The following is a 16,696-nucleotide window of genomic DNA, read 5'->3' on the forward strand; positions in this document are numbered from 1 at the left end:
GCTTGTTTGCCATAAATTGCATTTGCCTTTTCCCCCCCATATCGATATGTCAGCGAAAATGTTAGGGCAAAGGGGTTGTTTTGATGTCAAAAGTCTGTCCTTGAGAGTTATGCATTATAAATCTCTTTGTGAATATGTAATAATGAGCCATATCTAAGCCAGGTTGACTTCAATATAATCTATTATTTGAAAGTTTTATTGGCATCTTTTGATTTCAATTTCAAATTTATTGTGAACTAGAGTTCCACGACCTCATACCTTCGCCAAATGATTTTAACCTTTATGACTGATGTATTAGGAGTGTTTCTCATCAATTATAAATCATACCAGTTGATTGTCTTAAAATATAACATGTCCAAAGTATGAGCTTAAGAAATTATGAGCTCAACAAAGAAGGTTATGCTAATATTTTTCATTAATTATGCAAATGAGGCCCTTATTAGCATAATTTGATTCAACGATGTTCACATTCACATTACATCCCGATGCCAAAAAAGTATTAAATGTATGAAATTGCCGTCATTTGCCAGTGTGGAATCAGAGAAGTTACTCATAAAGTATGCAAATTAGGCCCACATTAGCATATTTTCTATCTATAGACATTCCTCTCTTCCTCAGTTACAATTTGAATAGTCATATCATGGAACAAAGCGGATTTTTGAAGTTTCCTCATTAATTATGCAAATTAGAATCTGATTTGCATAATTATTGTCCAATCATACTAAGCATCACACAAGCTATCTACAAACCAAAAATCATGACCATCCATCAAGCCCATCTTGTTATAGTATTTCCTCATTAATTATGCGAATGAGGTCCTCATTTGCATAGTTCATATCAATTAATATTTCTCTCTTCCTCAGTTACAAATGTCACATGTTTCAGAGTCCTATCATGGAATTTGGCGGATGTATAAACTTTCCTCATTAATTATGCAAATCAGATACTGAAATCTAATCGTTTTTAGGTCTCATCAAAACCTACCAACATACCAAATACCAAGACAATCCATCAAGGCATTCTCGAGTTATGCAGTGCCACTACACACAAACCCACAAACGCTACCCTCTGCATAACCTTCTCGGCGAAGGTAATTACAGGCAGAAGTACAGTACAATGTATATGTCACAGTAGAGATGGCGATTCAGGACAATCGGCGATTGTCCTAGGACAGATCGCGATCGCCGTTTGTCCTAGGACAGACTGCGATCGCGATCTGTCCTAGGACAATCGCCGATCCTACTAGTAGAGATTGCGATCGCAATCTGTCCTAGGACAAACGGCGATCGTGATCTGTCCTAGGACAATCGCCGATTCTACTAGTAGAGATTGCGATCGCAATCTGTCCTAGGACAAACGGCGATCCAAACTTAATGATGCTAAGATATACTAATAAAGGAAACAGCAATATCTTGTATAATCCATGATTTTATTTAGTATTTACAAATTCTGAGATTGATATTTTGATACCTGTTTTAACACTTTACAATTGTTATTGTTCTCCTATGGTTGTGAATTCAATAGGTGTGAAACTGTGAGTAATATCTTGACACCTCAAAATTTGCATACTGAAACATTGTTGGATCACCTTCTTCCAACTGACATCTTTCACACATTATCAAAATTTTTTCACTCAACTTTATCAGAAATTACTTTATCAGAAAACATACTCATTCATCCATTATAAAATATGAAGTAATTCACCTAAAATAGTTGATAATTATGAAATGTAGGTAGTATGCTAAACCTGATTGAAATGTTGTGCAATGATTCATTCTATTTTCTAAAGCATTTCCATCTAGTCAGAATTTGTCCAGGCAAGTAGAATCGCCGTTTGTCCTAGGACAGATTGCGATCGCAATCTCTACTAGTAGAATCAGCGATTGTCCTAGGACAGATCGCGATCGCAAACTTGTCCAAGTAGAATCGCCGTTTGTCCTAGGACAGATTGCGATCGCAATCTCTACTAGTAGAATCGGCGATTGTCCTAGGACAGATCGCGATCGCAGTCTGTCCTAGGACAAACAGCGATCGCGATCTGTCCTAGGACAATCGCCGATTGTCCTGAATCGCCATCTCGACTGTGACATATATACACATGAAATAATCCTGCTTTGACCAGACTTGCTGGTAGTTCTAGGAAAGATCATTGGAGCTTTTAACATTTAAAACTGTCAATACTTTTTTCTCTGCTTGGTCTTCTTGACAGTTATTCTTCTACCAACTATATATCTGCCCTCAATTGTTCGTCATTGTGGCATTGATGATGATGATTTTATTCAGTAAGAAGCTCACGGATTATGTTACAACATAATCCAAATTCCGATCTTAGTACAAAAGTGTTTCAACTTACAATCTTGTTACAAATCCGATAATCACAATATCATTACATTTTGAAAAACTTTGCTCAGTAAAATCCAAACTTTCTTAAATCAAGTTAGCTACGTCAAGACATCATCACGTATGACATTACGTGAAGAGAATGAGAACGATATAATACATATAACATATTATACAATAAAAACAGTACTGATGGTACTACTGATTGAGTGCCTTGTTATAGAGCCGAATAGCAGTGTGCAGAAGTGAAGGGCCATCATTTATATCAGAAGTCCATTCTGTTCTTGTGTAACATGGTGGTGTGTGCCTTTGTACTTGGGTTCAGTAGCTCCAGGGTAGGATTCTCCTCTCTCTGCCATGAATACAAACAATATTGGCTGCAACACAGGACGTCATGGAAGGGTTATTGTATCATCTTCAGGTACCTTGTATCATATGATGAATGTCATCCGCTCACAATATTTTGGTCATGATTTTCTGGGTTAATCACATTCAATTAGTGCACAGCGCTTTAATTATGAGGTGCTACTTTTCAAACTGGTGGTTTGTGCATATAGCTATGGTAGATACCAATCATATCTTTTGTATATTGTATTACAACTTCTAGTAACCTTTTTTTGGACGGACAAGATTAATTGTTTACCGTCACAACAAGCAAGTTTCTGTCCCAGGATGGAGGGATAGGTCTTGGAGACAGCTCTTGGCATGACACGGGATTTTTTTGTTGCCTACTTATGGAGGTATTGTTTTTTGGTGTGTCTGTCTGCCTGTGTGTCTGTTTGTGTTTCCAAATATTTGTGGACAGCATAATTTGAGAACCTCTGGATGGATTGTAATATCATTTGATATTTAGGTAGGTGGAAGACGAAGGTCAAGGTCAATGTTTGGGCCCCCTAGTGTGTGACCTTCATTGCCAAGGTGAGTCCTGTAGCAGATATGTAATAGTTGGTGAAACTCAGTTCAGTACCAAGGAGAGGTCTTGTCACAGATATGTAATAGTTGGTGATAACCAGTTTTCAGTACCAAGGAGAGGTCCTGTCACAGATATGTAATAGTTGGTGATACTCAGTTCAGTACCAAGGAGAGGTCTTGTCACAGATATGTAATAGTTGGTGATAACCAGTTTTCAGTACCAAGGAGAGGTCCTGTCACAGATATGTAATAGTTGGTGATACTCAGTTCAGTACCAAGGAGAGGTCCTGTCACAGATATGTAATAGTTGGTGATAATCGGTTCAGTACCAAGGAGAGGTCCTGTCACAGATATGTAATAGTTGGTGATAATCAGTTCAGAACCAAGGAGAGGTCCTGTCACAGATATGTAATAGTTGGTGATAATCGGTTCAGTACCAAGGAGAGGTCCTGTCACAGATATGTAATAGTTGGTGATAATCAGTTCAGTACCAAGGAGAGGTCCTGCCTCAAATATGTAATAGTTGATGATACTCTGTTCAGTACCAAGGAGAGGTCCTGTTTCAGATATGTAACAGTTACTGGTACTTAGTTCAGTACCAAGGAGAGGTCTTGTCATAGATATGTAACAGTTGGTGGTACTTACTTCAGCACCAAGGAAAGGTCCTGTCTCAGATATGTAATAGTTACTGATACTTAGTTTAGTACTAAGGAGAGGTCATGTTATAGATATGTAATTGTTGATGATACACAGTTCAGTACCAAGGAGAGGTCCTGTCTTGGGCTTATGATAGTACAATAATATTTCTTAAAAACCAAATTCGTATTTCCCCTTTCACTCTTATCTTGAATAGACCCCTTCCCCCAGTTTTATCTAATGGTGATTTTTTCAACCTCCCAATAAATGGATTGAAACACAATGACAGGCTGCACACAACATGTTCAAAGACACGTTTATTGAAAATCCACTGTCCAACTCTGCTTGACAACATCTACTGATGGCAGCTGTACGTGCAACATGTAACAGCTCCCACAGACAAAATGGAAGCAGCACTGCCTCTCAGAAATTTACGTTAACTTTCATGGCAACCTGGTAACCAGTCTCTCGAGACATTGCCTAGTTTCAACAGGCCCAGAGCGGTACGGTCTAGGCTGGGAGTGCGTTAATTAAACCGTGGAGCATGTTGATTAAAGCAGTCATCCTGCCACGCTGGGTTCAATTAACGAAGCTTTTTAACTGAACAAGGCGGCTGGCCCAAACGTCCCAGTTGTAAGCCGCCAGTTCCGCAGAGGGAGGTTACCGGGTTGCTCACATGGTAATGCCATGCCAAGGGTAAAGTGTAAGGGTAGTGATGATAAATGTTATGACAACTGAAGAATCATTCATTTTTCTGTAGCTCATTGCAGAAAATTCCATCCCTATAGCAATATTCACTTTTCTAAGTGCTTCTCATCCATTCTCTTGGCACTAAATGCACTTGCAACTTCTTTTTTTGAGAAGAAGGTAATGCAAGCTTGCTTTTGAAGCAGAAATATTATGGATTTTCTATAGCCTTTCATGATTTCCATGGTTCCAGGTTGTTGTACAACAGTACAAGTGAATTATATTGAATTTCAGCAGAGCTGTGCAGGCATAATATACTATTTCAGTTGTATGCTATTGGCTTATCATAAATGTCTGACAGCACAATACAGATACCCCTGGCAGATCACAGTCTGTATGTACACTTGTCACAAAGCAAGGTCTGACAACATGGACACTTTACTTTTTTACATGGCAACTATTACCAAGTAATGTCATGGACAGCACAGAGCCCATGTGTACCCAATAGTTCCATCAGAAATTGCTTATTTTCAATAGTTGTGGCTGTTAGTTCTTCAAATCAAAGCTGTAAAAGTTCCAAATAGATAAAGCCCTTTTGGCATTGAATATGGAAAGGAGCCCTTATGGGATTTGAATTGAGGTGAAACCAAGTGCTGAATTGCGAAATATTCCATTACAAAAATGATTGAAAATAGATGACTTGTCTTGGTTAATTTCATATTTCCCATTCTCCATGACATTTTAGATCAGTTACTGTCGTTAGAGTTTGGATGCCGATGAAATGATTTTTGGCCAGCTTTCACTGTAACAAATCATGATGCTTGTGAGTTGAATATGCAACATGAGAAATCTAATTTTCCAGACACAGTTTCCAGCATATTACATCGTAAATCATGGTTAGTTTAATTTTACAGAACATTTCCTTGAAATTTGAGTAATATATCATGCAGAAACCTTCTGTGCATGACATTTGCCATAATCCTCTGGAACTTTGGGTTCACATGCACTTTTGAACCTCTACTCTCCGCAGGCACATTTGGAGTTCAATTCTGCAACATTTATTGACACACTAGAATAAAGCACTGGTAAAGACGGACAGAAGTACTTTCTGTGCTGCCCCACAAATACTATCATCACCATCTTCACTACTTATCTAAATACAGGCGTGGGAATACCTTTAAATGTTTCTGTGCATCAATTCATTGGACAGATGCATGATAAAAGACTGGAAATTTAGATAGAATATTGTTGGTAGGAGCACAACATTAGAATAGATAAAAATGAGTCAAACATAGGGCTGCAATAATGATTTTTCTTGGGAGAGTAGGCAAATTTCTCTTCCCCTGTCTGAAATCAGTTTTAAGCCATACAAATCTTTGGATGTAAGTTATTATAACTTTTCCCTTGCTCTTGCTTTAGAACCATCTTACATATTTCAAACAGTGCCAGTTGGCTGTATTGTTTTTTTCCATTTGTACCTATTCTTAAGAGCCCCATATGCATTTTCTTGTTGGATTTTCTTTTCCATATAGTTTTGCTCACAGACTTGTTATCTGGTCTTTTCTTGTGTGGTGTCCAAATGGTATTGAAAAGGCCTTGGATGATCCATTTCTCATGCTATGCACGTGACAAGGTTTAACATTACATACAAAAATAAGCCCTTTCTCACTGGGATTTCAAGTACATTGATTTTTTACGACTACCTTTTACCTATATATTGATATATGTATATATTATATGTGTAGGTTGTATCACATGCATTACCAGTGCTTCAGTGATGGCTGTCGTGCTAGTCATATTCAATACTGTACCTTGAATTTGAGAGTAGACTTATTAGAATTTGGTTCAAATTTTAGATATGCTAGCCAATTGTACCTGAAAATGTTGTCATTAAAAATTGATTGATTCTTTTTGTACCATTGCCACCACCTCTGTCTATTGGTAATACATACTGCATACACATACATGTAAGTCTATCTTTGTATTTCAAAAACCTTGAATAACTATGTCACACCTAACATGAATAGACACTGAAGATTTTTGACATATTTACAGCAAGGCAACACCCAACCTCCACACTCTAGTCCTTGATTTATCTACTAGTACAATAGTATATTCTTTTGTATACTAAATGGAGACAAAATACTTTTTCTTGGATAAGAGTTTTGCATGGACTACTTGTAGATGTATTTTATCCAGATGAAATATTTCTTAATATATCTTAATTACACAAGCACTCCTTTGGAACATAAAAGTTATGATGGTTCCAAGAAATATTGACAATGCAACGTGATTAGCTGCTATACTATTGTATAGCACAAATAACTCACACCTATAACAAAGAAAGGATTTCAACTGCGAGTGCATAAGTCATCCGCTCTAACTGCTAATGACGCTCAATACAAGGACAGAAAATCCATTCAGTTCAAAAGTCTCCATCCATCTAAAACTTTCAAAAGCAGCTCTAAGTATCTGTAGTGATTGGTGAAAAGCCACACTTCAAACTGTGCTATATAAACACAAGTGGGCATGAGTACTTCTATATCTGCTTAGATGAAGTAAAACATGCCCCCAAAAGTACTTATAATTACTGCCAAATTAAAGGTGAAGGTCTTTCTTAAGTACTCTTTGGTTTTACCTGGCAAAGTGTGGAACTTAATCAGTCGGCCCTTTACCCCATTTCTAGTACCTTGCATTGATAAATGTTGAATATACACATACATGCTGAAGAATTAGAATGTTGAATGCAGCTGGATATTTAGTTTGGAACTTGTCTGAATGCCAATAGATGGTACAGACTGTATTGTTCCAGTAGCACTCACCAGCCTACATGTATGTAGCTACTATATCTATTAAAAAACATTGCACATTTCTCTGATGGCACTCAGAAGTGACACATTTACGTGTTAATTGCCAAAACCAGATAGAACTATGATAAGATTTGCCAAGCTATGCCACAAGAATGCAATCTTCATCTTAGCACTTATGGTCATACCAATTGAGGCAGACGTTGAAACTGTCTCAAAACGTGTGAAAATTACCAGCAAATATTTTAAGTATGTTTCAATGAAAATGATAGTAATCAAAAATTGCCTTGTACAATGTACAATGTTCATTTAGTACTTGTATTAAGATAGACAGGAAGCCTCCTATGTGTGATATATTACGTGCATATCACTGGTGTGACAGTATTTTCGCCATACATTCTAAAGAGATATGTACAGTCCCTAGATCTGTCACAAACAACTTTTACAAGTGTAATGAAAATTCAACACCAATGTATCACTTCCTTATGTTCTGAAACATTTCAGTACTTTAGTCAACATGTATATACATAACTATGCATGTAAAGCCTTTTTTTTTAGTTTCAATTTTTTACATCTTGGATAAAGGATTAACATGCACTCACCAGCAGACTCCTCATAATCTTGTTTCACAAAATACTTATTTTAGACTATTCAACATTTCACATCAGTTTAAATCTCTACTACACACAAGTGCACTTCAGATATCTTGCACAAATTTTACATACTGGATATGACAATGGGAAATTAGTGTTGACGCAAGACTTAAAAGTGACAAAAACTATGATACTAGACTGACATTTACAGTCATATGTCATCACTCGCAAAGCCAGTAACAATGTAACATACAATACATTAGGACTGCCTCCACCCGCATTACTATCCTTACTTGATTACATTTATATTTTTCCTGTACATTGTTTGGTAATAAGAACACCTATAGCTTCAAATTCATTTCTATATCTTTCTTTCTTCTGCCAGTACCAATTCCCATCTCTATTGGTCACACATTGTAAAATATGAATCCGTAACATCAATACAAAACAAGAACACAAAAGACCACATAACACTACATGTATGTTGTACATCAGTTCTCAAAGATAACGTTATACATATACTCCACTTTAGACACAATGATTCCAAACATGTAGCTTGAAATTCAGTTGACAACTTCCTACTACAATGGACCTCTTATCAACCAGAAGTTAGCTTTGAATATGAAGCAAGAAACAGACCACATACATGTACCAATTCATATATCTTATATGTACAGTTGAAGTACCAATTGTCTATGCTGATTGGCATTAACAATTGTAAGGTTCAAGAGACTTCTTTTGTGGACATTTTGGAACACCCCCTACCACCATTGTCACACTACAAGACATTGGAGGTACTGCTAGAATCATTATGTCTTTTTGACTTGGCTTCGGCCCTAAAGATAATCTATACTACATGGTAACAGTATCTCCACATGAATCTAATCTTCATCTTACACTACTGTATTTTACTGCCCCACAAGCAACATTGAGTTGTCAGTTGATTAATGGCCATTGCAGAATGCCCATGTCAAGTACTGAATATGTCAGTACCTGTGCATATCAAGTTGTCCTGGCTGGTCTGAAGGGATAAATCTGATAAGGATAGCCATTTACAATTAGGTTACATGGCAGGTAGAAAGTTATGAACAATGACTGTAATTTGTCTGTTCTCTACTTCAAAGCAAGTCTGATCGAATCGTCTCCTGTTCCATATTGGAACATTAATCCAGATATTGGCATTAGATTTGTATGCTTGATCGTGAATATGTTATTTTTGAATGTCTGGAGTGTAAAATTGTAACAGTTGCAGTTTGTTGACTTGACTTCCTGGCCAACCTTTTTTGTCATCAGGGAGAAGTTTGCAGTTCTGCCTTCTCTGCTGTGAATTTTTTTCTCAATAGTTCTTCAGTGCTAATTGAGATTTCCAGGTGTGATTGGATCACGTTCTGGTGTGTCCGTTATTGAGGAGCCCGTTCTTCAAGGATGCTGCGTCCACCTCTGTACTCCCTGTTACACCGTTGTCTGGTTGGTTAACGCCCAGGTACGACCTCTTCAGCGGGATGTTGTTCTGCAGCTCGGTGTCGTCCTCGTTCCCCGGATTGTGGACGCTTTTTTTTCGGAAGGAGAAGCTGCTGAGCTTGCCGGTCACGGCCTTGTGGAACCCCTTGCGAAAGTTTTTGGACATGAAGGCGTAGATGAACGGGTTGCAGCAGGAGTTGAGATACATGAGGGTGTTCGCCAACATCCGCAGCACGAAGGTTGCCATGGTGAAGGGGAAGTCGGCGTACATGTTCCACATGAGGATCATCCAGTGGGGGAACCAGCAGACGGCGAACATGATGACCACCACGGTCACCATCTTGGTCACCTTCTTCTTGGTGTTCTGCTGGCCGTGACGAGGTCGGTCCTGTAGGCTACGCACCAGGAGGATGTAGCACAAGGAGATGCAGAGGAGGGGGATCACGTAGCAGCACACAAACAGCGTGGTGAAGTAAGACACGCGCTCGCTCCACGTGTTCCACGAATCCATGCACACCAGCACTTCCTGCTCGTCTCTTGTGTAGCCGCCGGCGGACTCCGTTTTGTACGCTATGGCGATCGGGATGGCCATCAGCAGGGACATGCTCCAAATGACGCTCTCCACGATCCACGCGTAGCGGGGGTTGCGGATCTCGCGGGACTTGACGGCATGGACGATCGCGATGTAGCGGTCCACGGACATGACCAACAGGTTGTAGATGCTGGCAATCATGTTGGTGTAGTTTCCATAGTGCACAAACTTGCACAGGAACGTCCCAAAGATCCAGGAGTCTCCAGAGAACAGATACGTTTGAAACGGTCCACAGAAGATTAGGAACAACAGGTCAGCAATGCTCAAGTTGAGGATGAAGATATTTGTGGTGTTCTGTATGTGTTCCTTCTTGCAGAGCAGAACTACCATCACAAGGATGTTTCCAGCGACACCAACAAGGATGATACTGGCGAAGATGACAGGAACAATGACACCGCGTACACCTGTTTCCATGTCAAAGTATGTCCTGTTTGCCTCCGTGGCATTGGTGGTGTCATTCAACCACGTCATGTTGGTCAATGTTGTGTTGTTCATGTTGGCAGACTGTTACAACGGTTACACCCAGAGAAAAAAACTTTCTTATCAATTCACAAAGGTCCTAATTGCAATTTATAAACAAACAAGAAATCAAAGCATTGTTTCCTGCCATCATAAAACTATTGTAATGACATACAACTTTGTACAGAACTCTGTGTTCAGTGCCAAGAGTACTGTGTACAGGAAATCAATGCGGTCAATAAAATGTCTTCTTGGGTGCTTTAGATCATCTATGATGAGCTTGTCTTGTGAGTGCAGACTTTGGGTGGATTTCAACCTGGAGACTTCCTCGATCGCTGTTTCCTTACCAGTTTGACCTGATGGGTCTCAAGTTCAGTCAATGGCGACTTCTGTTCCGCTGACTTAAGGCAGAGTCGTGCTGATGTGATCTCAAACTTGACCTTTGCTGCCGTCTCCTCAAACCTTCAGAGCATCAAAGTTTCCCCACCAAGCCTGCAGGAAAGGGAGATAAATTGAAGATATTGGAAAATCCAGTACCAAATTGTACATAGTCTTAACACGTACTGAAACGTGTTGTGTAGACAGAATGTCTGCTGTTATCTTTTTATGGTCTCAAAGGCTACTGTTAATATGTTGTATAGATCAACTGCTGTCACTTTTAGATAGACTTTAGTGTCAGTTAAATGATAAGAGATGCACCAGGGACCAATTACAGCTGTATCTCTAATTATCTATAACGGGCAGGTCATAACAAAGTTTGTTTAATGTCTCGAATGATATCTATCTTGTTGAAAGATAGAGAAATCTGTATTCTGATCTATCCACTTACATGTAGATGAGTTGACAGATAAGATAAGGAACCGTATCGTGGTTGCAAATCCCAGTAATGTTCTTTCAAGTTGTAGTGTTATGCATTTGCGTTTATATTTGTTATGTTTTCAATTTTTTTATTTAGTCTTACCGAGTTGTAGAAGGGCCATTCCCAAAGCTTGATTGAAGTACAAGACTTAACTTACTGTTTTGTACTTAAAAACAGGCAGCCAATGATAATGGGAGAAAATGAACAGATGTTGCACAGTGAAGATTATGTGTACTTCAGATGAAAGCTCTTTCCAATGCTACAAACATTGATTTTTAGAACTCTTCCAGTCTGAAAATCATGATCTTATTATTGCTAACAGAAAATAGCTTGATTTGGCCTTTTTCACTCACAAAACAACAACGACAATTTCTGGTATCTAGGTAAAAGGTTCAATGGTCAAGAATTCAATAGATCTCAATGGAGTCTATTAGAATGCCTCTCATACCAGGCCAAATGGCTTTTGTAACTGTTATTGATTCAATAAGGGTGCCAACCCACTCATGGGTGCCAAACATTGGTATGATTCTATGAATACGCAATTTGCCTGGCCACTTGGGCGTGGGCCAGGGATGAAGTAATGATGAAGCTAGCGGTGGTCTTTGACTACAGATAAGATCTGCCTTCCTCCAGAATCTGTTTTATGACTTGAATGCATTCTGTCCGTGTGTCTTAAGTGATTTGTGAATCGATTTGCCGCTAATACTAGTACCTAACAAAGGGCAGAAGCCTGACGTCCATTTTTGGTTGTTTCACAGCACTCGCCCGGTTGAATGCCAGTAGTAGAACATTATTACCTCCGGGAAATGGAGGTTTTCCAGTCACTTGTTGTTATTTGTTTTCCACTGTTCGGGTTTGCATGGATCGGGTTTGTCCAGTCCATTTTTTCAATGATTGATGTTGATGTTTATATGTGTAACATTAGCTGGAGAGTTTTCAAGTCATATTCAAGCAACACTTTTCTGCATACAGTATGTATTATTGATATCAAAATTTCTGATTTTCATCCAGATATGGGTATGACAGGCCAGGTATCGCTGGTGACCAGTAAGTGCTAATTTATGACAATGATAAAAACGATTTGAAAACCAGCTTCATCAATGTAGACATTTGTCTCATTATGTTAAGCTTAGTAAATGATGACATGAGCCAGTTGCTGCGATAGTGTTTATAGCAAAAGGAAGAATTTTGATTGCAAAGCACTTTGCATTGTATTCATTGCTTGTAAAATGTTGTTGCTCTAGGCCTGTTAAGCTTTATCTACGTCTAGCATCTACTGAAGGTCAAAGTGCTTATGGTGAAGGTGAGTGCAACATAACACTGTGTTGTGAAAGCTTTGATGCAGAATGGTGCAGTATAACACTAATGCAATTGATGCAGTCGGCGTCGTTATCAAGGGATCATGATATGGCAGTAAAAAGGGCTGCTATTACTTTTACAACCTAGTAAAAGAGTCTTGGGAAAATTTTTATGGTGTTTTATGCAAGTTTTTGTGTCGGACCTTATCTGAGCTTTTTATTTCATCACTATCGTGATTTCATTGTGACACATTATGATGCACTAAGTGTCATAAGTCTCACACGTAGCCGCCGATTAGTGGGTGGCAAACCCAATTGGAGATGCATGCTAATTTGCAATTGGACACTCAGATTCAATCTGTCCACCCAGTCTGCTGGAAGTGTTAAAAGAGTTACCCTGGAAAGCCAGAGATATCTGCGGGGCAGCTAGCGACTATATAACAGCATCGGCCAGATGGTGTCGCTTTTGGGGCGCCGGGCAGTTGCTAGCTGCCCCGCAGATATCACTGGCTTTCCATGGTATAAACGAGTAGGAGAGAAAACCAACAAAGATAAGATCAGAATTTGTTTTTTTACAATAATTGCCTGTTTGGAAGTCAGGAGTCCTAGAATCTATCATTTAGCAGGATTTTGTTACAGTCACAACTGCCCCAGAAGAACACTCAGGGGACTGATAAAATCTCATCTATGTGGGTCTACATGTGATCACTATGGGCAAGATTCTTAAGGCTTGTGTAAATAGAAAAATTATATCTAAGAGACCACCAAAAAGTAGAAAAATAGACCGGGTGGTCCTTATGTAGAGGTGGTCACTTGTTCAGGTTTGACTGTACTACAAAATTTATGGCTACATAGTTGGTAACTGTCAAACTTTGTTTTGAGATTAAGCAGGTACAAATGTATGTCTTGTCCCATGAGTGGAAAAATCATGGAAGATGAATTAACAATCTCTCTCACTGTCAGATAGATAGCTCTGCAATTATGATTTAGCAGCGGGAGTGTGGTGAAAATGTGATGAGTCAAAACCTGTTGTATGAACCTGCCATATTTTTAATTTATCAGCTGTTCTAATCTGATTACACACAGTATGGTATGATCGTTGTGATTCGTCAACTTTTGTAACCAAGAGTTAGCTAGCTGCTCAGCTGCAAATTTGAAAATTGGAGAGGAAGAGAAAGAGAATGGGAAGAAAAAAGCAAAGATGTTGGTAAAGCTAAAGGTGAAGGCAGTTCCATAGCACTTTTGAGGCCGTTGGGCAGTGGGCTGTTATCTACTGTGTCAACGGAAGGGGCAGCCCAACCCTCTTCCTCTTCCTTTTACCTCCCTAACCAAAGTCAGGTACCTATCATTACACCTGCATCGATTGAGGAAAGTCGTGCCAGGAATGCCAGGAGTTGAACCTGTGACTTTTTGATCTTGCATCTCCTAGCCTATAGGTACTTGGCTATTTGACGCCAAAGATGTTGGAATTCATGCAAAAAACGCATTTGTGCTATAGTCATAACTTCACTCAATGTCTGACATTCTCTGACTTTGAAAACTATCACAACAGCTTTTCCCTTAACCTTCTCCCTGCTGCCTATAGCTAACTCTATAACCGATAGGGAATTGGGTACCAAACGGCTTCAGAGTGCTAAAGGTGTCTCTCCTGAAGCTGATGATAATGATTATTGTTTTGCGATAGTAACAGAGCTAATTATATTATTGCTAGATTTCTATCAGGAATATAAAGAAAGGCTGAGTTATATTTCTTCGTGATCCAGTCTTGTACTTTTTTGTAGGTTTCAATGCATCACAGCTGGACCCAAAGACATTCCTGCATTCATCTAAAAAGCCACAGGCTCTTTTCTGCTCAATGCAGGCTGTAGCTGTGCCATTATTGCCTCAGTCGTAGCAACATTATTGCCTCAGGTTGATGGGAAGTTGGGTCCATTTGGGATGCTTAGATTGTCCTTGCATACGGAATATAAAGTTTAAAGTGTGCTGAAGGTGTACTCTCCCTTTTAAAAGCTGTACTTCTACAGCTAGGACATAACTCAAGTGCTGACCCTTGTGGAGAGAGGTAAGACTGGAAGTCGTCGATAAGAAAGTTTGATTGCAAAGATTATGTATTATGTGGCTCCGGATTGTCTTGTAATGGAGTTTTGCCAGTATTAGGGAGTCATATTTCCAAAAGGTTATGGCGTCTACTTTGTGGTAGACTAAGTAGACGGTAATGCCACATGCCAGGTTATTTTCTTTCATTCCCTACACTGAGTGCCAGTAGAAAGCTTCACATAACCGTTAAAAGTATTGAATCTTTGGTTATCTGTTTCTCTAGTAATAGCACGCTCTGTCTAGTTAGAGAGATTTTGACAAGAAAAATTTTTTTGACTCAAAATAGCCTTATTTCAACATAATAGCTTTTGTCGAGTCTATTGCACCTGTGGCAAGCTTACCGCTGCCATGAGGCTATATGAAGCCCATGACTTTTATCAAATGTGGGGCTGAGTCTATATGTATGTAGTCAAAAATCTTAAGTGACATTACAAACCAACACAAATTCCCAAAATCTACATATACAATGGCTTCCATACTGTCAGAATCTGCACATTTTAATGTGTATTCAGCCAAAGCTGACATCCAAATGGCACAGTCATGTCTTTCCACTGCAGAAGAAGCCGAGTTGAGTGAATCAATTGAATTTGGGAAGGGATGCCTGTCAGTTCTGTTCTCTAATGTACCTGACCGCAAATGGCGTGATAATTCAACGGCTGTGAGAAGACATGAAATATCTAACTTCAGTCATAATTACTTCTTGATTTGTGAGAATGTTTATAATTATTATCATACTAGTTGCTTTGACTATGAATATTAGCCAGGGTGCCAAATTGAGCGAATGTCATTGTCAAGATGGTTTGATGGAAGAAAGTTGGCGTGTTGGAAATTGCAGTCCGGAAAAATCATATATAAATGTCCCTTCTACGAAAGTGAGGAAATTAGGCAGTGCCAAATGTAGCTTTAATGGCGGAAGTTGGAAACCAGGACTTTACATTGGCGCCATGCTAATGGTTATTCTGTTCCTTTTCTCCTCTTCTCCTCCTAGGTGCATGATTATTTGGAAAGATACGAGGGCCATTCCCGGTCAAAATATGGAGGATTTGCTGTCACCTTGGAAAAAGCAATTTTTCTTTTGGTCAGATTCAGCTTCAGGGGTCTTGCTCTCAGCAAATCCACTTTGCCGGTTATCGATAAGGCCTCTCACCCATGTGACCTTAAGTAGAGGTTAAACCTGCCACCACCCCCAGTGGAGGTTAATCACCCCAACGCAGACTGCTAGTTGCAAAATGACACCTTCTTAGGGGCTGGATTGATGCATTTACACATCGCTGTGCAACCCTGCAGGAAAAGGCCATGAACATTGATGTATGGTCTACGCTATCGCTGTAATACAGAGACCCTAGGTAGCATGAAACTGTAAGATTCTAACATCTACTAATATAATTTCACCAGGGTACTTAATTCCGCCACCCTAAAAAGTTATGTCCCAACATATCTCCAACCAACGTCCCCTAGTATAGTGCTGAAGGGTTCTGCACTAGAGATCTCTCAAACCCACTGTTTTTCAAAGTTTAATCGGATTAATGTTAATGGAGGTTGGGTATCATTTCTAAGTCAAAATCAAAGGTAACTCAGAGGACAGGAGGTTATAAGACATGTCATTTCAAGTTCAACTATGAGAGGACATTGTCTTGGTACAGTGTACCTTGTCTTTTACTTCCAAGTGGTCATTTTTAGATCCAAAACATAGCCATGATCCAATGGAAATGTTCTGTCATTGATTTACAAAGTCAACTACACTTGAACTGGTGTGGTTTGTATTTTTATGAGGCCCTTGCAATAGCTTTAGCCCAAAATTTGTGGGAATTTTGACAATTTTAGACAACATCATTGGTCACAGTATACATATTGACAAATTCTTGCACTTTCCTTTCAAAATACTTCAACTTTCACATTTTCATTGTCACATATTTATGCCTATACAGCTATTGAACCCACAATTTACATTGAGT

General features: G+C 39.1%; 2 protein-coding genes across 4 annotated transcripts in view; one reads left to right on the forward strand and one right to left on the reverse strand.

Annotated features, from left to right (window-relative positions):
* LOC136436827 (protein SDA1 homolog) overlaps nucleotides 1-16,696 on the forward strand; it is a 139,789-nt gene that overhangs the window by 4,674 nt on the left and 118,419 nt on the right. The gene's annotated exons all lie outside the window — the stretch shown is intronic.
* Nucleotides 4,193-16,696, reverse strand: part of LOC136436828 (galanin receptor type 1-like) — a 48,278-nt gene continuing 35,774 nt past the window's right edge. For both annotated transcript variants that reach the window (XM_066431180.1, XM_066431179.1), the window contains one exon: nucleotides 4,193-10,979. In XM_066431180.1, the coding sequence (XP_066287277.1) occupies nucleotides 9,357-10,523 (1,167 nt within the window). In that variant the 5' untranslated portion in view covers nucleotides 10,524-10,979 and the 3' untranslated portion in view covers nucleotides 4,193-9,356. The remainder of the gene's footprint in view (nucleotides 10,980-16,696) is intronic.

Source organism: Branchiostoma lanceolatum, chromosome 6, assembly GCF_035083965.1.
Source record: "Branchiostoma lanceolatum isolate klBraLanc5 chromosome 6, klBraLanc5.hap2, whole genome shotgun sequence".
Classification (NCBI taxonomy): domain Eukaryota; kingdom Metazoa; phylum Chordata; class Leptocardii; order Amphioxiformes; family Branchiostomatidae; genus Branchiostoma; species Branchiostoma lanceolatum.